The following is a 25,238-nucleotide window of genomic DNA, read 5'->3' as shown; positions in this document are numbered from 1 at the left end:
CTTACAGCTCTTACATACTTCCTTAAAATTATAGAGGAAGAAATGTATAATTAAAATTGAAGAATACCATATTGATTAGCCCCAGTGAGAGAAATTTAAATGGCTCTTCACAATAAACCCTTAAAAATTATGCTTTTCGTTATCAGGTACCAATTGGTACAAATATTAAAAACTGCTGGAATCATTTTCAAGCTTTTGCAATATTAATACACCTACCATCTGATTTTGTAATTTTTCAAACATTTCTTTGAAGCTCCTGTAGCCAATTATATGGTGTTATTATTAATTACAGCTTGCAGCTTGAAATACAGTGTTATCAAGAGAGTTCAGCTGCATAAATATAAAAGTAAAACTTAAAATTGAATTAAACTGTTTCCCCTTTGTGAGGTTTTGTTAGAATATTATTAGTTAGGAAAATCAATCTGTTAAGCTTGAATCCATTCTTTAAAGAAGGAATATCTTCCTGGGAAAAAAGGTTACATTTCACATACTGTCTTCCTTCTGTCTTCACACAGCAAGATATTCTTAATCTTCTATTAAATGTCATCTTGGGTGGGGAGGGGGACAAAAAAAAGAAACTATTCATTAGTTTGCCTACCAAAATATAAAAAGCTTTAGCCTGATATTAAAAGTATACAAAGATTACTGCAGGAAATGTGAATTAATCTAAGCAGAAATCAGTCTTATTTCTAAATTATTAATGAATCGTGTAAGTGGAGAGGAAAGGTAACACATGCTGAAGTTTTCTTTCTCTGCACAACTTTTTCTCCCCACTTCCCACTAAACTTTAGATTTCTCCATTGAAAGCTTTAGAAGTGCAAAAAGATATTAAATGTATGAAATAATCCATTAACTTGGAGAAAAAGCAGAGATATGGTGCAAACTAGACAAAAAAGAACAGGCAAGAGACAAAGTGGTCCAAGAACTATGTTGGAAAATGTTTTCACAGACCACTCATTATGTAAAAAAATGTAAGCTAGCTATAATGAAATCTGAAGCAATTTAAATAAACCTACTGTAGCATTTGTTCTTCATATGCATTCTTTAAAACATGCTTTCATTAAAATTAAGTATACAGTTATCAATGTGACGGTAATGGTAAAACATTATGATGGGCCATAGAGTAAGCACGGTCCCTCTCAGAAAAATGCTATTAACTACACTATATCTGGATGAAGACAGTAGGTAAAACTACGAAACAATCCTACTCCTAAAAATCAAGCATTCAGAGTACACTTTAATATTAAGGACACAGTTCTCTTCTAGGATAAAGTTGCTGTGAAGCTATGTCATTTTACTTCAGTGAAGATCCAGTCCTAAATTCTCTTTCTTATCAGTTTTACACCTCTGTCAAGATGTACTGATTTCCAGACTTACAAGCGAAAAGGGGCAAGCAATGCTAAATTTTCTCACCTTTCCATAACGACCAGTACAGTTTCCTGCCTTTAATGTTTTTACCACCCCTTTCAATAGTGTTCCATAAGTGCTTCACTGCCATTTCCCACCAGAACTCATGCTGATGCTTCATTGACCACTTGTAGGGATAAAATCTGTCACCTAGCATTTTATATACTCTTCAGGATTTTCTTGCACTTTACAATACAAATATTGCACTAACTGAGCAAGTATTTTGACCTGAAAGACATCTTTCTGAACCAAGCTTTTTGTATCTTGTAAAGACGTGAAAAGTATCTCATATTTTTATCTCTGATGGTAAATTCATTTGATACCTAATAGCAGAGGAAATGAACCATTAAAAGTCTGATTAGAGACTTACCAATGTATATTTTGTCAAACATCATTAATGGCAAAGTAAATAGAACAGTATTCAGCATGACAGTTTAATGAGGACTTGGTAAAATGTGCTTCCTTCTTTTCCTCTTTTTATTTTTTCTCAGTGAGTCAGTGTTCTCTTAAGCATTATCATTTTGTATCAATTCCTTCCATTGGCCAATGTACCAAAATAATTTGATCACTATGCCAAAATGATTATAGTAATGTCATTGATTATCTTTGTAAGGGGAGTAGAAAATACTATAAATTTTAACATTGTCTTCAAACAATGATGCATAGGAGAATGAGTTAGAATACATACCATTTCCCTATCCTCCATTCAATTATTGTCATGTAAAATATTTAATTTCCAGCTATGCTTTGTCTCAGACATGATCTTTGTCATTAAAATGAAAGCAAATTTTGATATGTAATATATTGTGTGACATGTCAGGGTGGCACCACTTTGACCTTTTCAGTATTCCACACTTCATTTGGAAGCCTGTTCCCTCCTTTCTGATTCTGTTAATGATCAAGAAATAGAAGATGAATAGAAGGCCAATCAAACTGGAAATTAGAATCAAAGAGTCAAGCTCATGACAAATACGTACTTCTATAACCAAGAGATATTTTCTACCTTAAAAATATTAAAGACTCTACCTATCCTTCACTCTTGTCTGACTGGAGAAAACTTTGAAACAGATGGAAGCTTTCTTATTTATAATTTCAAAACTGCTATCTCGTGTCTTCTTAGTCAACAAATTTTTTTCAGAAATGAAGATATCAATTTCTTTCACATCCTTTCCCCAAATCAGTTGCTTTCCATTGTACGTACCTTTACATTCACTTTGCCTCCTATTGTTGGTTGCTTATCTTAAAAAGGAAGTAAACTATTCAAAAAGGAGTTGAGTCCTATGCATTCATATGCCCACAGCACAAGGGGATTGAAGTCCTTATTAGGCTCTCGTAACACACATTTTATTAAAGTAATAATGGTAACTTGTGCTGTTTTAGGCACAGTTTCATACTATTTGACAATTTTTATAATCCTAGCTTTCCAGACCTAATAATTAGACGTTAATTGAACTCTTCATTTTAAAAGAGTTTCCAGCCCTATGGTTCAGGTGAAAAATTTGAGGACAGTAAATAACAGAATTAGGCTGGAAGGGACATTAAAAAATCATTCAATCCACCTCCCAGCCCCAAGGAAGAACTAAGTACACTTATATAATCCCTGGGCAGGTGTTTGTCTAATGTGTTCTTCCAGATTCTCAGTGATGGACATTCCAGCATGTCCCCAAGCAATCTGTTCTAATGCTTTAATATCTTTGCCATTAAAAAGGGCTTTCTTCAAATCTAAACTGAATCAGGGTAGAGTTTAATTCTGTTGCTTCCGTTCACATACACTGTACTTTGATGAATGGATGGTTCTCTGCCTTTCTGTAAAAGCCGTTTGTCTATTTGAAAACATTATTTTCCATCCCTTTCCCTTCTTAGTCAACTTTTCTTTCAGCTAATGAACCACATTGCTCAGTCTTTCCTCACAGGCCACATTTTCAAGATTTGTGATCATCTTTGTTCTCAGTTGCAGACTCTCTCACCCTTCCCGAAGTGAGGAACAAAACCTGTACTGAGTCAAACTGAGGTTTCACCACAGCCAGGCAAACTAGAGGGTTACTCAAAGTATTTTACACACTGTACTCCTCTCTGTATGTTCCAGTACGACACAGGAAATATAGGCAGATTATAATTCATTATCATGCTCAGATAGTATTTTGAGACGGCATTTTCTACCCAATCTTTTTGCCTTTCTCACTGTATAGATGCATCTTGCCTTCCATTTGTCTTTTAAACTGTATACTGTTTTTTTCAGACCATATCTTCAATTTATCAAGCCAATTTTGAACTGGACCCTTCTCTTCCAACATACTCCTATTTCTTCCCATCCTGAATTCACCTCCAGATTGAGTAAGCCTATCCTTCATTCGAGTTCCACCTGGGCTAAACATGAAAATATTGGCTAGTACTTGATCAAGAATAGGCTCCTGCCAAACATGACACAACACTTTCTTCCTTTTAAATAGAAACCACTGAGCATAGATTTCTAACTAGCTCTGCATCCAGCCTATGATATTTTCATCTAGATCACAATTATTACATTTGCTGAGTAGAATATAGTACGTGACAGTTGAGACAACACTACTAAATCAAGAGACATGACATCAAGTGCTTCTTCTCCAGATATAAAGCTGTTATCCTGTCAAATACACACACACACACACACACACACACACACACACACACACACAAATAAATATGTGTGTATATATATATATATATAATATATATATAAAAGATGGGTTTGATACTATTTGTTCTTGACAAATCTGCACTGGCTATCAATAATGTCCCTGTGGTTGCATGTAATTTGCCTGTTTCTTTATTTCAATATTTTTCCAGGAATTTTAATTCCTTGTTTAATAACTTGTTTGATTTATAATTTCCTGCCTGTCCTCTGCTTTCCTTCTTTACTTAGAACCATTTGGTAATAGCTTTGCCTGATCATTAAGTAACAGTCCTCATGACTAAAGAAAACAGTGGATGAGCTGCTACCAAAATAGAGGTTCCCAAAATGGAGTGTCCTAGTAAAGAGCAACTGGCTTCTAGAGCCTTAAAAGTCATGGGGGAGGGAGGATGCATTATTTTATGTATCTCTTGGAGTTACACAGATCTTGTAACATTTAGAATTCCCATTCAACATTTTAAGTTCTTTGGATCCAGTCATACTATCATTCATTAAATTAAGATTATTAATGTAATAAATTGGTGTTTTTTATTTTAGGATTAGGTCCAATTGACACAAACTCAAATCATTGCCATTATAATGAAATGACAATTCTCATTATTGTAGTGATCTGAAGAACTCTCATATTCCTGGAAATGAGAAACAGTAGAATGAGCATTTTTTTGTTTATCTGCGTTCAGAACTCAGTAGATCTAGTTGGGCTGCAGTTGTTTCAAGAAAAAGCGATTCTCAACCAATGAACTTTGCTGTGAATGTCTGGGGCAGCCGATCTATTCAGTTCAGTATCTGGCACAAAGGATAGGCCTTCCCTTTTCATGCATCATATTCAAAATTTTTTTTCTGATAACACAATGATTTTAGAAGTCTGTAAATCAAGAACTGCAGTGCTGCTTCCAGAATTAGAATTTTCTAATTTCTCTTTTTATCCGGCTATTCAGCTGCATCTTCAGGTGCCAGAGGTCATCTGCAGTACAGCCAGACCAATGCTCATTTTTGTTATAAGTGCTTATAGTGAATTCTTTTTTTACTAAGATTTAGAATCTCACCATATTTTATTTCAGCTATAAACTCTGGAAAAATCAGCCATGCCCTCACTAATTCCAGATCAAACCACTGTACAATGATCTGCCTTGGTTCACACATAGGATCAAAGAGCACTGATTAGAAGCTGGAAACAGCATTCATACAACATTCATTCAACAACATATTAATTAACTCATCCAGCATATTATACACAACAGTACTCTAAATAACAAATTCCTGTGTTTTTGTCTTACTGCCAAGTTGTTGCGAGCAATTAGTTATGATCTTCATGGTACAGGCATAAGTATCTTAGACATACATGCACCACCTATATGGCTGAGATGATCTCTACAATTACATGTGGTTATTGAAAATGGAAGATTTCATCATGTTCTCTCACCCAAACTGACTTGAGAGAACCAGAATTTATTAGCCCTTGCCCTCAAAGTCATGTCCAAAAAACTAACTCAGGCTTTCTGAGGAAGGACGGAAAAGCTGTTTGCATTTTTTTTTCCTGTGAGAATATTATTTTGTGTCTTTTAACATTGCAGTCAGTGAAAGACCCATTCCTCCCTCTTTCAAAGCACCTACTACTCATCATCTTCATTAGTTGGCATCTAAAATCTACTGTCTCTGAGAAATAGCCAATTTTTCAGGCCAGAAATAAGTATTGTAGTGTGAGAAAAGATCAAAGGGACTTAAAAATACTTCTCATAATAATGCCTATATTTATATAGCACTTTTCAATCTGAAGGAAAAACAACTAGGGTATGTCTTTGTACTTCATAGTTTTTGTTGTTGTTGTTGTGTTAAAGTTTAGCAGGATTAAAAACCCTATTAACTAGATTTATGAATGCTGGAGCATGGGAAATGAGGGCTCATTGAATTATGATTTTCCAAAGTCAGCTCAATCACATCTCCTCAAATTTCGCTGTAATTCAGCTGGGGGTGGTTTTCTGCCCCAATGATAGTTTAGTATAAGTCTCAGTTTTAAGTGACCACACTACATGAGACTTATGCTTGCCAAGTCCCTAATTTATCAAGAAGCTCTCCCTTTCCAAAAGGGGCAAGACAAAACAAAAGGGGCATTTTTTGCCTTTGTCAGGAACTCCTGCTAAATTAGTGCCAAAGCATCACCTTGAAAGACCCGCAAGCAAAAATCATTCATAAAACACTCCACTTGAGTCCAGGTTGCACCTCTGCAGGCGTTCGGATCACTCTGCGTAGACCCAGGCAATGTTTAGTCATGCTTTGCAACCTGTCAGCTATAAATATAAAACCTGATAAAAGTGCACTTACCAATTTCTCTTGAGATCTGTGTAAATGCTTCTACACCGCTCTCTCCGTAGTTTCCTTCGGAAGCCAGCGTCGACACGTAGTTCCATCCGAGGGCTGTCACAATATCGACCATGGCCTGAGCTTGATAGGAGTCAGGTGGAACCACTCGAGAGAAAAAGTCATACCTGGTGTTATCGCTTAGCTCTGGAGCTGTAGATGCATAGCTGATTTGAGGTATCTGCAAATAAAATGACAAGTAATTCAAGCCAATCTAATATCATTTTCCACTATACACTTGTATGTCTGAAAAGCTTAAAATAGATTATGCACAGGCACTGCGCAGAACTGAATATCTCTGTTTAATTAAATCAACTGATCAGAAAGCATCTCAGATTTTGTAAAATGTCAGTCAAGTCTTATTGTATAACACCCTCACCAAGAAATAATGCATTCTGCTTTTCTCCAGATGTCGTGATTCTTGACGTGTAAGTGTAACAATTTTTTTGATCCTGGCTGTGATAGCAAAGGGGGGAAGAGAAGGAGTTCCTGCTATTACTATGGAAAGGAAAAAGGTCACAGTTTTGATGACTGTGATTCTTAAATGTTATGCTTAAATTTGAGCAATAAAGTGTACATTATTTCCATTTCATTATTTTGTGTATGTATGTACATGCCTGTGTTTTCCCACTGTCTTTCCATTTTTCAAGTCTTCTCTCTTTCAGATTTTTTCATTTTCCACTTTCAATATGGTATTGTGCATGACTTAAGAATATGCAGACTATGCAGTTAATACTAAAATCCATACGATGAAAATCCTACCAAAAAATCATTGCCTGTATACCAAACACATACAAAGGAGAAGGGCCACCAGGAAGGTTTATGGCCCTCCACCATGATCTTTGTGGAAACAAAAACCACTAAATAACTAAAATACTTTTTTAAAAAATAAATTAGTAATTTCAAAGAAAATAAAGAGGCTGGGAGGATTCTATATTAAGTTGGTTATCTGAAATATATGGTGTGGGAATGTTCAGAAAAAGCTGTCCACAGGCAACATGCAGTTATTCTGAAGAATATTTTGGTGGAAGAAAGTTTAATTAACATTTATGATATTTTAAAATGGGAATGATTTTCTGATTTAAAATAAAACTGATGAAATACTCAGTAGCTTGAAACAAAAGATACCCCAAATATGTATTGTCATTGTATTTATAATCACCATTAATAACAGATGCTTAATTCACATCTTACAATCCAAATTAGTCTTCAAGAAAAAAAAAATCTCAAGAGAATTCCTAAATTTGTTCTGTTGAGAGCCAGGGTTTACCAGTTCCAGCTAATAGGTGATCTGGAAAATGCCACTGTCACTTTAAATGCTATAATAGGAGGTCCAAATACAACAGTTAGGTTCTGTACAGTGTTTCAACATTAACACAAACTAAAAAAAAGAAAAAAGAAAAAAGAAAAAAGAAAAAAGAAAAAAAAAAGATGAATTTAAGGCAAATTAATGGGATTCAAGGATTTATAGTCTAAGGGATGGCGAAATCATTTCTCAGTCAGAAACAAAACAAAACAAAAAAAACCCCACTAATATATCTTGGCTATGCTCTTTAAGAAATCTTCTACTCATGGAAAAGCTTCAGAATAAATAATCTAAAATGTTGTAGCAACAGAGACAACAGAAAAAAGGAGAGGGAGGATGACAGAAAAAAGTAAGTTAAAGGTTACATCTCTTGGAAATAAGTATTGCCAACAAAGCAAAGATCTGCCAAGTAAAAGAAAAAGGATGAACTCTCCTTACAAATTTGCCTTGTATAAATTCTCTTTCTTTCCATAAATGTTTGAAACATCTGTATCTCTTTAGAGAGGAAAGATCTTTTCCTGTAATAACACACGAAACTATGTACTTCTACGGCATGTATCATTTCCTTTCAAAATTTGTTCCATTACTCTCTAAAACGGTGGGTTTCTTTGCAGATGGAAAAAATAATAAAGGCAACCCTTGTCATTTTACTCATTTTGTTTCTCAGTGTGCCACTTCACCAATATTACGGGTTGTTGTTTTGTTGAAGGTAATGTCCCTAAAATCAACATCCTTAAGAGATCTTTTAGCTTAACACAGTCTGTTGTTAAAAATCTTGATATCTAGACCACAGAGTTATACCCATTAACTTTCTCAGTTCTTGTTTCTCACCAGGCATGAGATGGATGACACAGCCTAGATATATATTAGAGCTGTCGGTACAACATAGCACTGAGATGTTTTAGATCAATAGAAATATTTTAGGTACTATGACTGTCACTTCTTTGGGGCCCTCAGAAACGCTGAGAAAAGATGCTGCTTTTCTACCTAGCTCTTTGTAGTTCAACTTCTTCCCAAAAGTTATTTCGAACAACACTGGAAGTGAACGGAAGATAAATATGGTCCAAACCAAATACAAGTGAAATTACTGGGCACACCTCAGTAGGCCTCTGCCAAATTTCCAACAGCATGAAAGGACAATATGCTGTGTAAAAGAGAGGTACTCCAAATAGAAAGCCATAAAGTGTTTGCCTAAACTTTGAGAAAAATGTTCCACACACAACGGAATGATATTTAGCTATTTTCCTTATTCCTTTTTATATACATCCCTCATGGTTGTAGACAGCACTTCACATTGAGGTACATTCACATTCACATTTCTATCCAAAACTGCAGCTCTCCTATCCAGAAATATCTCGTGGATTTCTTTTTGTAAAGTGTTTTATGCAAAAGTGAATGACAGCTTCCTCCCTTGCCTGCTTTTGGACACACATGTATATACAGGGAGGCACTGGAAAAGAGTTTTAAAAGGTGAGGATCTGAGGCATTACATAATTACTGAAAACTCGCTGAACAACATTCAAAAAAATTGTTTGGCATGAGGACAAATTGTTAGAATTTACTGGTTCAATAATCCATGAATGAAAAATATATACATTAAAATATAACAACTCTAGTTATGGACTGTAGGCGTAATAAACCATTTATGTGTCCCCAAGTACATTTTACAAGATAGAGCATAATGCTGCCTAAGCAAGGGAATTGTTATGCTCTACCAATTTAGTAATATGTGTTTTTAAAATTCCTTAAATACAGTCTGTATTTATAATTTAATTTCTATAGGTCCTTTGAGATGCAAATTTGCATTTTGGAAGAGACTTGTAAAAGAGGATTTTCTCCTATATTTCTCATTCTAAATTTCTTATTTTAAATTTTCAAAATTAAATACAATATACAATATTTATTTTGTACTTGAATACTATATAGCACTGTTAATGGCATTTCCTTTTCTTTGGGGAAAAAAGTTCAAAAATGGACTATATAATTACATTTGAATCAGCTGTCACACAATAGCTGTCACACTCACTGCCAATGGCTAAAAACATTCATATCTGAATGTTCATTCATATTATATTTTCCTGTTGCTTCCTATCCTGTAGTTTGGCCACTGACCTGCGTTAATCTATAATATGTTGATAAAGTCCATAATTTTAGCGCGTGGTAGGCTTGAAATTATTATGCAGAGAAACACATAGAAGCGTTATTTTGGTTTTTTTTAAGCTTGAGATGATCTATTTAAAACCTTAATGTTATCTGAAGACAGACATTTACAGCATGGTACTTGGGGTTTGAAATAATATCCAGTTTTAGTATGTGTTGGTCTTAATCCTGCTGCATACTGAACTACTCCTGAAACTATCAGTAATCCCTCAGCCCTTTAATCCAATTTAGTGGTGGCTTCATCTCATTCTCTCTATTATCCAAAGTCATTGGCATGAGAAAATGTTTTCCCGTATTTAAAAAAAAAAATTGGAACAAAAAAGGCAAATAAAACTTAATTGCCATAAGTAGATGGACTCAGCCTTCAAGTTAGATTCATGCAAAAATCGACAGTCAAACATCGTCTTTAATTTTACTGAGTCTTTTTGAATACCTCACCAAGGTCTTTGTAAAATCTGGTTCTAGGGATCTCTTTCCATAGGATTAGACAGAAGGAGCAGTTAGTTTCAGAACTAACTGTGCATAAAGTGCGATTGACCACCACTGCAAAGCGGGAACAAATTTTGAGTCAAATACCTACCGAAACATTACTACAGAACAGACTTTTACTTCCTGATGGAGAAGGTGTGGGCAGCTTCAGCAATTCCAAGAGCAGATAAGGTAACTTTTCATTTATTTTAGTGGAGTGGTAACCACTACCAGTCCTCCCTACTCCGAAAATAAGAACCATCCACCACTCCAAATCCAGGACTACTCATAAAAGAGCATTACTCTGGACAGTCCAATTGGACAGCCCAATGCTGGGATCCAAACCCAAACATATAGAGGTGCTGTACTGAGAACAGTAGAGAAACCTATGTGACTCAGTTTGCCCTTCCAGTAAAGTGTCTTCATCACAGCAGGCAGATCTTACTATGCTTTCTCTTCTGTGATATTCTGTCCAAGTTTTGGACAAAAATTCAGTGGATCCTTATTTTACTGAGCTTTCAAATCCATTTGCATGCTACATTTCTCAATTTAAAGTATCAGTTAGTGATTTCAAATGCGATCTTCCTTTATACAGCCTTTCAGGTGAAAGTACGATTTGGAAGCAGAATAGCAGACACAGTGAAATGAACTAAACTCCTATGAAGAAAAGACCTCAGAAAGGAATCACCAGTAATTCTGAACATTACTGATGATGAGTTACACTCACAGTAGTAATCTGTACAGTCACCTAGCCTAATGGGCTTAAATCACTCGCATCTTCAGTTTCATTACCCACTCAGTCCTATCACTACTAATTTTAACATATCAACTAGCATTTTATTTCCCTTTTTCATTCTCACATCACTGAGAAGCCATCTTTTTTTGAGGAATATTAGCAGTAGTACTTTAAAAATAGAAAATAATTGTAGCTAACAGATTGAAGTCAATAAACTTGAGTTTAGCAATTGCTCAATATCAACTGGCATTTCAACACCAACTAATAAAGCTTGCAAAGGAGTAAAAAAGCTTGAAATAAAATTTGATTGTGGTAACACGTTTTCATCTTGGTGATTTTTTGAATTGTAAATGTCTATCATTAATCATTAATGGCTCTGTCTTTTCAAGATTTTTATTCCCTCCTCTGTACTGTGAGAAAGAATTCTTTGTGAGCACAAAAAACTCACAGAAGTGAAATGAATCCTCAGGGCCCAGATATTGAACAGTTGCTGGATGGGAGCTGAGGTCACTATCTTTTAGCTATTAGTCACATTTGTAAATCACCATCAGCCAGAACATCATCTTAGCCTGCTTTCAAAAACGTGCCATTCTGTGGTAATGTTAAAGGCATTCAGGGTAGACATTCAAGATTCGAAAGAGTTTGATGAGACTTAATAACATCTTGTGCTATACCAAACAAGATTAAAAAGGTTCTGGTTTGTTACTAACTGTAGGAGGAGGCGAATCGCACTTTAAAACTGCCTATTTCCCTCCATTGACTATAAAGGGAGCTTGGGAGATTAATTCGAATGTCATCTACACTATGTAGAACAATACTGTAAACAGCCACACATCTTCTGCTGAATCTTACAGTCCCACTCCTTTTAGCTGCACCTCACTGCCAAGACATCTGTGCACAGCTAATGATCAATATTAGTTTTGCCTTTTGCAATGTGTTCATCTCTCCATCTATGATAAAAACTGAATACGTGACCCATATCATCATTAGAGACCTAGTTTCATTCATTTTCAGAGATAAACCAACACTAGATCATCTTGGGAATATGCAACACGTTAACACTCTAATGTCTTCAAAGATATGAGATGCCCCTTTCTGTGCTCACAGTGGCTGAGAAGGATGAAGCCTTTCCAGATCTATTGACCATAAACTACCTAGAAATAATGTCCTGAAAATGTTTCCAAATGCAGCATATGAAGTTTTACGATTCAATTTCTTTCCATGGACTTTACAGCGAGGAGCAATCTGTCTCAACATGTTTTCCCAATAGATATAAACATGCATAGTTCTGAATTGTATTTATTTAGAAGTATATGCTTATGCTATCTCTTTACATTAAGGACTCTGATATGGTTTGAGAGACATTTCTCAAACAGTAGCCATTGTGTGTTCAGGAAGGTATCTTCTTCAGGAGCTACTACAGATTTACTGAAAAAAAAAAATGTTCAATCAGCTGGAGCAAAAACAACAAGAAAGGGTTACGTTTTTTGCCTAAATACAATTTGAAATGCATTTAATTCTAGAAAAAATGTAATAGAGTTTAAAGCTTTGGAAAGGGAAAGAGCACAAGTATAACTTGAAGGCTGCCATTAGTTGATTCCACTTGGAATGCAAGAATTTTCTTAATCCATTTGAATCATTCCAAATCATTCTATTTGCAGTAAATATCATACTGGTTCCTGTCAAGGGTGCTTGCAATTCAGACACCTAATGATGAGGAGCTAATGATGAGTTAGTCTTAAATTTTTTGGAAGGCATCTATATGTTTATATGTAGCTGTTCGAAGATAAGATCTTTGTGATAAAATCCAACATAGCTATTGCTATTTTCTTTCCCAAATCACAGAAGTGATCCATCAAACCTAAACGTTTCAAAGTTGGGAAAGGTGAACTATTTTACTCTTTCTTTTCACTCTCTGTTACTCTTTTCACTGCCTTTACTTTGCCTGTATTGCTATCAGTTACCTTCCAGGTTCTTGAACCTGAGCGGAATATATCTTCAATGAGCAGCACTGAGATTTTCACGAGAAAAGGACATAGATGAGAATCAATGAACAGTGGAGAAAGAATACAGCATAGTTTGTTGCTAAAAAATCATTTCTACAACCATCACAGATAGGCCTGGTATATGAAAAAGTGTAGAGGAAGATGCAGCCACCATCACAGTGACAATGTGGAGATAATATCATACAAGTAAATCATCCTTCATTACTGATTTTCTCATTTTTTCTCCAACCACAAGAACACCTAAGTCTTTCTGAGATGATCTCTGGTGATCAAATGGACCAGTACCATGGAATTCTGAATAAACTGGATTAACTTAGAGAAATTAATTTCTTATAGTTAACATAAATAATTGTTTATTGTCAGATTATGGGATGCAGAAATATTAAATATCTCTATATTATTGCAGTCTACCATCATCACCCAGAATATATCTTTCATAAAGCCTAACCAGACATGTTACAGAACGAATGTGTTCGTTTACATGATCTGACTTGCCGCTCTGGAAGAACAGGATGTGACAGAGGAATTTATGTAATATATAGTGTTAGAATTTGAGAAGTTGTCTCTTTCCAGTGGGCTGAAGTAAGTCAGGGACTGATTAGAAGTTATTACTTTTAATTACACACAAGGGATACTACAGGAAAAAAAAAAGTAATGCAATATCACAGTCCCAAATCCCATAACAGATGCAGCATCTAGAAAACAAATTCACCACTCTGGAAAGCATGGGACTCTGTGCTCTGTGATGCACTTTAGGGCAAAAACATTAAAGGATATTTATGCATTATGAACATTTTTACAGCTGAAGCAGATCTTGTCAAACTGCATTGCTGTGCAACTCCAGGAGGATGGGAATCCATCTATAGGACAGTTTGAACTGTCGTCAATGTTCTGTGCAAGACAGTCTATTGATAAATGTTAAAGAATGGCATTTTCTCAGTAAGGGAGCTCTGTTCTGGTATTTCCACATCACTTTAAATCCTATTTTCTTGCCTCTCTGAAAACCAACTACATTAAGCAGTTGTGCATTAAGTTATCCACCATCTGTAGACAAGCTCTTTCTAAATATTTCAAACACAGCTGAGGTCCAGGCACTGAATTATAAGATGAAGAAACAGTAGATCAAATGGGTAATATTCACACAGAGATCACATCACATGGAGGGGGGGAATCTTAAGCTTGGGAATGGCAGTTAGCTCTTCCTTCAGAGTTTCTTATGTTGTGCAATCATCAGATCAAACGAGAAGCCAAGGATGGTCAGATGGCTTTAGGGACTCAACCTATTAAAATTCTTTTTCTACTTATCAGGGAAACCCACACTTAATTATGTGTATCAATATGTTAGATTTGTGCCAAGCTCTGCTGAGCACAGTGTGAACTCTGATATTTCAAAGCCTTTTTAGCCACACTTTCTTCATCAGGGTCAGTCATGTCACTGCTTTCAAGAACCGTAATTGCTTCTGATGAGTTTGAGAAAGTATATAGAGATGTGTGTTACTTTAGGTCTGAACTAAAAGCTGACTTTTTTTATTATTATTCAGTGGTAATAAAATTACCTAGTAGCTAGAAAGTATTCTTCTGTCCAAATCAGGTTTCTTTTACATTCATTTACAAATTAGCACCATAGAGAGCATTGCAGCCAGCTTCAGAGTCCCACCCATGAGAACATGCAGTTGTCTGCAAGAGATTTTCTGATTATAGGGAACCTGATACATAAGAAAGGGTGCTCTAAGCAAGATAGGTGTTCTGCTTAATGGACAGTTCTGCTCTTTATAGTCTCTTTTTAATGTTGCAAGGCCAGTTCTTCTTATGCCACTGTCTGAACAGTAATACTAACTATCCCTCTACCATCTGTGGTGCCAGCTTTATGTCATGAGACAAGTATCTGAAAAATTCAGGAGGAGGGAAACCAAATCTTGTATTGTTCACAATTCACAAAAATCTGTAAAGATATGCAGATTCAGCTTGGTTGCCCAAATAAATGCCCAATGCTTTGGTGGGCGCTTCCAGGTGTTTCAGGTTATACTGCCTGCACTCCATCTGCCACCCTAAAAGACTCAGTTTTCCTGTAATTTCCATGTAATCTCTCTGCCCCACACTAATGACTTGGATACTCCAAGATATCTCATAAGAAAGGCCAGCTAGAGGCTAGGCAGGATATCTTGAGGTATCAAAAAAATGATACTAGATTTCCTCCCTTTAGGCAACTGAAGCCACTTCTACTTTTGATGAACAGTTTATTCTACCACAAAGATGTGGCTTGATGGGGGAAGCTTCATGTTTCCTTCATATCAGAGAGCATTAAGGGAACACCAGTGATTCCTCACAACTAGTGATTCCTTCTGGAATAGATCCAGGTCATAAGAGATTATAAAACAACATTTTAAGTACAACTATTATAGACTTAGAGAAGAGAAATGAAAGATTTTTTTTTCATTAAAGTCAGCCTCTTCAGTTGAACAATTTTACTTTGAGTTTTTAGCCTAGAAAAAAAGAGCCAGTCCTAAGCCATTTTGAAAGATTTAAGTGACACCTGTACTACCACAGTGAAATGCTGAGTCCAGTCATTGCTGGTAGAAAAGTTGAAGCAAAATGGAAAACACTCCAAATGAAAAAAGATTGGCAGTTATCTGGGAATTAAGCTCTGAGGCCCATAAGAGTGATATCAAAGCATTATTTTCTATTCACAGTGTACTTTATTTTAAAAATAGTAGGGTAGCTCTGGGAAAAAAAGCATCCTCCTCTGCACGGTTCCTGGACACCATATGGTGATGTATGTTCTGTTGCATCACTACCAGATTTCCGTTCTGATTTCTGACTTAAACAGAACATTGACCATGATTTATCACTACATGGAGTCATGGATTATCTTGTCAAAAGCATCATATCAGGCAGAGAGATGAAAATCCAAGCAATCCAAGTGAGAGCACAACTATGCATATATAATCTATCTATAAAGTTGGACTGTAATTGCTACCTTCACTTCCAACTGGCCAGAGGAAGTCTCTCCATCACAGATCCTAGAGAATTTTTAAGTTATGCATACCTAAATATTTAAACTCAATGAACTGTACAGGTGCATTAGAAGCAAAGAATTCACATGTAAAAAGAAGGGTACTTTTTTCCCCTGTAAACTCATGTGGTCAGAGTGACTTCAAATAACAGGAATGACCTAGGTTTCCTTGTGTTTAATGGGGTCAGAGACTGGAGTTCTCAAACGTACGACCTGGCTCCCATGAGCCTAATTGTCCCTGGCCCTTTGGAAAATGCCAGCCTTGCAACATTAAAAAGTGAATGCAAAGGGCATATAAACATATTATCTACTATTTTGGGGTTGTTCACAAAAATAGCTATCAGAGTCTCAGTGTACAAGAAGAGAAGCTTTGTAAATACGGGCTCAGGATTAAGTGGACTATTACCACTTCCCTCACCCCCTCAAAACACATTAATATTATAGTTTTATATATATATATATATATATATATATATATATATATATATATATACACACACACACACACACACAGAGAAATATATAAATATATATTCTATCATATATATTATAGAATACATCTATAAAATATATTTTTATATATTTCAGTGTGTGTATACACACCCACTGAAACCTGCAGGTCTAAGCACACGCAGCAGCTTAGTACCCACCAGGTCCACTATGCATTGTGTGGACAGGCCATAGGCTGTTCATGGAGTGCATGGTGCTTTGAAGACTGCTCCATGGCCAACAAGTCAGAACAGCACTAATTTTGTTCAGAATCTTTCTCATCAGATAGACCAAAGAATTCTGAGAAATTAGAGCTTAAGTAAAATAACTGCACTTTAAATAGAATGTATGGAAAACCACAATAATATATGGCACCAAACAGAAAGCCAAATCATCAGCTTTCATAAATAATTGTACTTCGTAAGTTTTGTCATTCAGGTTGGAAAGGTACAACATTACAAATCCTACTGAACACACACAAACAATTAAACCACGCAAGTAGGTTGTTACTCCATGGTCTGTTATATCACAGATGCCTTCTAAGTCTCAGCTCATACATCATGTTTTTACCATCCCAGCAATCAAGAGTAAAGTCTCCAAACAGGAATAAGATTGTACTGAAAGTCATGATTTGGGGATGGGGGTGTAAACACACACACATGCTTTTGTTTTTCTTTCTGACCTGCAGTAGTTAGTGGTTTATAATTCCCCAACAGGAAGGTTACCAAAGTTTTGTTCATAAGCTGGTATTTTTCCCTTCCATAAATCAAGATAAGCTCCAACAAAAGCACAACTTGAAGGGAATAACATCACTTGCAGAAGTGGAGATCTGGCAGAGATTTCCTGCCTGTCCAGTAGTATACTCTTGGCTTCTCCATATTTAGAGTATCGGGGCAAGCTTTCTAGAAAACAGGCCAGTAACGCTCCTTATTGAGTAAAATGTATGTATGCATACATACAAACACACAGGTGCTTCTTCTGTATAGGTACTTCTTCTGTCATTCCCCTATTTCTTCCTATGTTTCTTCCCTTTCTTCCCATAATTTATTCTTACTTCCTTTTGTCAGATCATCTTTTAGATCATCTTTTTTCTTTCAACAACTTTTATTTACCAGTCATTACCCTCTCTGTATTTTAAATATCCTCCCTACATGCGCATCTTTCTTTCCAGATATCTTTTCCTTCACTCCTGGTTTTCCAGGAGTTTTTCTCTCTTCTCACGCCCTCCTGCCTCCTCAGTCACAAACTTGACTGAAATGTGAGGAAGAGCGATTGGCTCCTGAACAGTTGACCTGGGCTTCTCGGCTGCAGCTCTGCTTCTCCCCTTTGGCAGCTGGCTGTTCACAAATATTCAGTGTTTCCACTTGGACCAGCAGAAAGGTCATAGGGGAACCCTTCTTCTGTGAAATAAGCTTGGACAAGGTGACTCCTTTCTCTAGTCTCCTGACTAAGGCTTCCTTCCCCATCATACCTGCCTTTACTCTCCAACTGTACTGGGAGCACATCCATAATGTCAGCAATAGCAACGCTTGGTGTAGGGAAAAAAGCCTGTACTGGAAGAGCAATTCACATAACTTCTGCAAATTCTCCTTTCCCCTACTTTCGTTCATTGCAATTTAAGTATAAATCAGTTTACTGTTATCACCACTGTACAGCCTTCTGTTTGAGCGCTTGCCTTAGCCCTCCTGGCTAGTGTGATGGAGATTTCCTCTCTAGCTATGACTCTCCAGTATCTCTAAGTTCAAATATATACACGATATATAAGCTCTTTGGAGGATTCTTAAAAGTCCTCTTCAGTTAACTTGATCCTGTAAGTCTGGCCCTACCGTGAACACAGTACTTCAGCAGCTTGGCAGGATGCTGAAAGAAGAGGGTGTGAGAAGCTCTCATTAAGTTAGGGAAAAAAAGAACAGTGGAGCTTTCCTGTTTCAGCAATACCCCATATTTCTGGTAGGATGTCTAGTCAGAGGCAGTGTACACAGACAACTGTTTTCCACAGCTCTGAAAAGCCACTCCTCTGCCTGCATTCACACCTATGGTTATCTGCACGCCTTGGCACGCAGCACTGGCCACGTAGCACTTCCACAGGCAGGAAAAGGAACCTCGTCCATGAGGCTCCAGACAAACTTTTGCTTTTGCCTAAAAGGGGATGAAAAAGCTTACATTAACACATGATAGATTTCACAGAATTCATTATCTTTATGTGGGTTGAATGAGAAACTGTTTGGTCCTGCTCTGGCCAAATATTGAGAATCTTTGCACACTTCAGACTGTTGAATATTTTTCCTTTGAAACATGGGTAGAACACCCATTTTTACGGATTCAGTTTTATTATAGTCTGTTTTACGAGAACACCACATTTGCCAGTCAGTCTTCAAGTCTATAGCTACTATACTGTTCAGTGCACCAATGCGCTTTGCACTTAAGAAATCCCCTTTTGTACACTGTGCACAGATGATTTGTGCTAGGAACTAGAGAACCATTGCACCACTTCTGAATACTATAGCAGATTTTGATGAGTAAACATATTTTATTTTGAAGTTGCCTTCCCTCAATCTGTTGCTGCATATGTTAAAAGACCCCATCAAAAGCAAAACTACACTTAAATCTAACTAAGTGTCAAGTACATTGAATAAATATTGGAGACATCAAAAGCCACAGTGGACGCTCCTGATGACAAGTGGCATAGGAATGCCAGCCTGCGTTGAACCTGATACAGTTCCATTTTTATCCACTTATTGAAATCAGTCACAAATATATTTCTGCATATCAGTGTCACCTATCCACTTTCAGTCACTGAAAGAGTTGGTCTGGAACTGTCAATTGAAAGAAATCAACATTTTCCCCCACATAAACAGAGTATCAGCCATCTACATTTCTCAAAAAAAAAAAAAAATCAGAAAAAAAGTCCACCACTTTGAAGCATTTTTTTCTAATGTCTGTCACCTGACTTCTCTTTCACAGTTTGTGGAACTTAACTTTTTATCATAAAGGCAATAAAGCACCCAGCTTTACTGGAACAAAATTTGCAGACTCCGTCTGGCACGTGGGCTGTCTATGCAACATATAGAGAAGTTAAGCACCTTGGAATGGGATTCACATGATGCTTCCTGAGCTAGCCAGTAGGAAATACCAAGCAAGAGGTGTGTCCAAAATCTCATTTCTTTGGTGTAGGTGGAACTGAGACTGCAGTTAATAACTCTGAGCCATCTCCCATGCAAAACTGGCCCACACTTTTCTTTTGTCTGGAGAAGAGGACAATACTACCAGCTCCAGCTGCTTTTAGTTATTTATTTTTTTAAGAAAAGCTAGTTGCCAGAGCCCACATCTATCTACTTGCATCCCCACTCTGAGCTAAGAGCCCTTCTTCATGTAGGACTCCCTCAAGCACATTTCCCCTAGTTCAGAAACTACTACAGAACAGATTAGAGCAGAAGCCAAAGTGTGAAACATAACTCTTACATCATTCATTAGCTTGTGGACAGCCTGAACCACATGTCCCAAGGGGATGCCCAGATGCAAGAGCTTGTGCAGCCAAATCTTATAAAGCCAGAGAACAAACAAGCACAACAGAACATGACTGCATTGCTCTGTAATGCCTCTGAGCTGGGGTAGGTCCCAGGAGCCGGTCTTGAAATAATATTTTCTTCAATGCCAAACATTTAGGCAATGAGGCCAGCAATAAGCCAGTTGTCAAAGCTGGCAGCCTTTGTGGGTACATGCAGTCAGAGAACTACAAATGCTCAGAGAACTTTACTGGACAAAGTTCGACATCAGAAGTTTCACAGACCTAAGAACACCTTTACCGTTCTCAGAGCGAGTTGTCTGAATGCCACTTTAGGGAAAGACAAGGGTTATGCAAAATCTTACCTATTTCATTTGAGCTAGGTAGAAATACAACTCTCCAGATAAGTGACCCAATAGTGTTATGTAGAAGTTTCCAAAATAATTTTCAAATCTTTCCTGTGTCAGAGTTGCAATTTCACTCTGTTAGGGTAAGAGAAGTTTCCATCGGACAAAACTGCCATATACTTGAATGAAGTTTTTTATAGATTTGTATGTCAATCAATCTTGCATGTTATCTTTGAGCATTCCCCCCCCTCCATACACACTCTTCATAATATATATCCTTTCCGCTGACTTAATTTGGCTGACCCAGCAATTAACAATATTTTGATCAAGAGACAGAGATTTGTTTTATATACACAGATGTCACAACAATAAAACTCTAACAAAAAGAAAGGATGGTTTCAAATTTCTTCTCCAAATTTCTTCTCCAAATTTCTTCTCCATGCTACCATTTCACCACATACTTGGGAATCTCATCTTTGTAAACTTCTGGAAATACAACTAACAGCGAGGCTCTGGCTCTCAAATGATGTGAGCATTAGCCTTTTCTTATGATAATTCTTGAAACTATAGAGCAAGACTAATGCATTCCTTTGTTCCTTGAATTGACCACTCAAAAAATAAGGCTCAGGCCCCAAATTTCATAAGTTCACCATTCAAGTGCTTATTAAGGTCAAAGAAGCTTTTCATAGTCATGGAATTTTACCTGAAAATAGCAGCTAAAGAATCGAAATCAAACAGATGATCAGAAATGTGATCTTCTCACACACCACATCTTTTTTAAAGCTTCTATATACACACCTACATATTCTCAAGAAATAAGAAGCACTTTAGATTCTTCTCACACTGCATCAATTTCCACATCTTATCTCACTTCTGTTCATACCTGCTGGAGAAATGAAGTCTAAGAAAAAAATTAACATGTTCAAACCTACCAGTTAATAATGAATTCCTGACATATAGTCAAAATGGGTTAATTTATCTATTTCAGATGCAAAAAGCAGCAAGTTAAATACTGAACTCCTTCTCAGAATGTGAAAAATATATTATCTTTTTATTGACTATAAACATTCAATCTAAAGAACAGTTGGAAGGTAGAGTCTTGAATACCTGCTTTGATTAGTCAACAGATGCTCTATAGAGTCAAAACCTACCTACTCCTTGAGTTTTGACTTTTATTGTTAGCTCAAACAATAACAAAATAAAAACCTAGCTTTATTTTCCCCCAGCTGAGTACCTCTTCAGCAGCTCTCTAAAAACTACCTTTGGTCTAATACCTAATTATATCTGCTTCAGGGAAAGTTTCCTATATCCCAGATATGCTAGTAATTTCCACCTGCTTACATGAGTCACCTGTTAGTACAGCTGCTTCTTAATGCTAGTGCCTTGTAGCTGAGCTGAGTGAATTCCACAGCTAAAGATCAAGAGGTGATTTGATTGTACACTACATTAGCATCTTCCATTGTCAGAAAACTTATTTCCTTATATAAATAAAATCATGATATGATCCAGTAGCTAAAATGGGGAAACTAGAAAAAAGTAGGACTGGAAATTAGATAGAGATATTTAGTGGTGAATGTAGCCATTGAAAACTGTGCTGGCCTCTGTTTCCTAATATCTTTTGTAAGATAGAGTACAGACCCTGGATTTCAGCTTATTCGTGAAACTGGAAGGTAGGATCCTATGGGAGGCAGTTCAGAAAGGTAAAGAAGCTCAGGGAAGCTGGCAGATCTTTGGGGACAGCATCCTACAAGTGCAAGAACAGTCCATCCCAATCTTCAGGAAGATAAGCACCATCCTGATGATAAGTATCAGGAGACCAGCTTGGCTAGCAGGGAACTCATGGAGAAGCTCTAACATAAAAAAAGCACAAAAAAGTGTAAAGGAGGAGGAAGCAGGGACAAGCTACAGGAATTTAAAAACTTTGCTGGGAGGTAGTGATGGTGTTAGAAAAGCCAAAGATCACCAAGAGTTGAAACTTGCAAGGACATCAAGGGCAAAGGCTTCTTCCAATACATTGGTAGCAAAATGCTGAACAAGGAAAATGTGGACTCATTGCTGAATGGGGCGAGTGATTTAGTAACAGCAGACACAGATAAGGCTGAGATACTCAATGCCTTCTTTGCTTCAGTCTTCACCAGCAAGGTCTCCCAAGCCTCTGTGCTAAGTGAAAGGGTTCAAGCAGTAGATGAGAACCAAGAAATGACTTGAGAGAAATCAGCCTGTGCACATTCATGGAACCCGATGGGCTGCACCCAGAAGTATGGAAAAAACTGGCCAATATCCTTGCAAGATCACTCCCTAACATCTTTGAAAGATCGTGGAGATCCAGGAGATCCCCCATGGCAGGAAGGAAGTTAATGTTGCACACACTTGCAAAAAAGGCCGATCACTCTGGTGAACTGGTCAGAGGCTGGTCAGCCCAGAGGGGTAAACATCTGGACAAATGAAAATCTGGTTGAATGATCAAGAAAGGGTAGCGATTAAGGGGCTGTACTCTATCCAGAGGCTAGTAACAAGCAGAGTACCACAGGGGTCTCTCCTGGGAACCATGCTGTTTAACATCTTTATCAATAACCTTCAGGTCATTGAGACAATGGAGTGCACTCTCATCAAATTTGCAGGTGACACCAAACTGGGAGAGACCAATCAATATGTTGGAGGGCACGTCTGGGACAGCAGGAACCTCATGAAATTCAACAAGGACAAAATGCAAAGTCCTACATCTGGGAAGGAACAGCCCCTTGCAGTGATACAGGCTGAAGGCTGACTGGCTGGGGAGCAGCTCTGCAGAAAAGACCCTGGGGTCTTGGCAGACAGCAAGATGAACATGAGCCACCAATGCCCTGGCAGCAGAGAGCACCAAATCTTCCTGGACTGCATCAACAGGAGCACATCCTGTAGACTGAGAGAAGTGATTATCCTCCTCTACTCACCACTCATTAGACCACATCTAGAGTACTGTGCCCAAATTTGGGCCCCCAGTACAAGGCAGATGTTGATAAACTGGAGCAAGTTCAGTGCAGGGTCACCACGATGGTTGGGGGCTGGAGCACTTGCCCTGTGAGGAGAGGCTGAGGGAGCTGGGCTTGTTCAGCCTGGAGAAGAGATGGCTGCAGAGGCACTGAGCAGCAGCCCCTCATGCCTACAGGGAGTGTCTTCACAGTGGTGCATGTTGGGAGATCAAGAGATGATGGATGTAAGCTGAAACAAGGGAGGTTCAGACTGATATAAGGAGACGATTTTTCCCCATGAGGACAGCCATGCAGTGGAACAGGCTGCCCAGAGAGGTCGTGCAGTCTCTCTCTGTCCTTGGATGTTTTCAACACCTGACTGGATGAAGCTCTGAGCCACCTCATCTGATCTCATAGCTGACCATGCTTTGAGCAGGAGGCTGAACTAGAAACCAGTGTATTCTCTCCAGAAACTATGGCTGGCATTCATTCCACCTTACTGGCCAGATGACTGGGTTTTGAGTTTAGCTGTCCTAGCCAGTCTCTGCAGTCAGTGAAGAAAGACAAGCACCTCCAGTGGACAATTCACATCTAAATGGATTGACACACCTCTGCTGGAGACCTGTTTTTTTCCAGTGACTGTAGATGGAGCCTAGATTAAAGCGACAGCCTCAAAAATATCAGATATCTATTTACCAAAGAGCCAGCAAATATTTGTCTCAATTCTTGTTTAAATTTTGAATTTAAATGGAAGTAGGAATTATCTGACCTAATTTTAGTCCTTTTCTATGTCCTTACAGTGGAAAATAAATAAAATACAGTCAGTGCGAACATGCAAGATCCTAAACCTGTACAGATTTTGTTGTTACCTTAGGAACTGCAGCTGCACAGTCAGGTGTTGGGGTTATTTTTTCTAAGACTTCCCATAAGGAAAAAGGTATATTAGATTTCATTCAATAAATCATGAAAATGATAAAAGAGATTTACAAGATTTTGCTAGCCGCATTTTTAACATTAGAGCCTTGAAAAGCAAACAGACATGAAAGATTCCATAGTAAATGACAAAAGAAACTTTCAAATGTAAATGTAACTATATCATGCTGCAACAGCACAAAAAGCAGGATTTGCATTCACCCATGTACTAAACTCCATCATTTCCTAAAATATGCATATGTGCACATACACAGAATGCAGGAATAGAACAGGGCAAAAAGTGAGGTCCAGTTACTGTGAAAAAGGTTCTCTGCTCTACTCTGCAGCAGCCCTAATGGTTAAAATTGCCCTTACTAGCCAAATTCCCAAGGAATTTCTTGGCTCTTCCGTGCATCCTGATCTTGATCCCTTAATATGGGCAGTAAATAAGATGAGGCAAGTGTGAACCTCTCTCTGCTAATGCCCGATTTCTGAGGATACACCAGGGCAGCACTGTCCTTAAAGACCTCTAGAAAAGTGAAAGAAGCCTTCCAAGTCTTCTTTCACATTTTCCTATACAGAACCAGAGCCTTATTGAGAATCAGTCTTTGCCACCTAGAAAACTCAAGATAGTTTTGCATCATGCTGTTTATGTATTTGTAAAAAAAAAAAAAAGTACACATCAGTTCCATCAACCAGCTAAAAAGGTCAATGTCATATCCGCAAAGAAAGATGAAAAACCTTATCTCTATTTCCGTCTTTCCACATCACTTCAAGACGTTCTTTGTGAAAAATGTCCATCTCATCTAATCAATTTCTTTTTCTTAAATACCACTACATTAAACAGCTCTCAGAACATTTTATTAATTTTTATGAACATTTACTCCTTCCTCCAGAATACATTGTTTC

General features: G+C 37.4%; 1 protein-coding gene across 6 annotated transcripts in view; it reads right to left on the bottom strand.

Annotated features, from left to right (window-relative positions):
• Positions 1-25,238, bottom strand: part of GRM8 (glutamate metabotropic receptor 8) — a 348,208-nt gene that overhangs the window by 274,783 nt on the left and 48,187 nt on the right. For all 6 annotated transcript variants that reach the window (XM_064506654.1, XM_026113069.2, XM_026113070.2 and 3 more), the window contains one exon: positions 6,401-6,617. In XM_064506654.1, coding sequence (XP_064362724.1) covers positions 6,401-6,617 — 217 coding nt within the window. The remainder of the gene's footprint in view (positions 1-6,400; positions 6,618-25,238) is intronic.

This window comes from Dromaius novaehollandiae, chromosome 1 (assembly GCF_036370855.1).
Source record: "Dromaius novaehollandiae isolate bDroNov1 chromosome 1, bDroNov1.hap1, whole genome shotgun sequence".
Lineage (NCBI taxonomy): Eukaryota > Metazoa > Chordata > Aves > Casuariiformes > Dromaiidae > Dromaius > Dromaius novaehollandiae.
The sequence above is the reverse complement of the archived record's forward strand: the minus strand, read 5'-3'. Positions and strand labels throughout refer to the sequence as shown.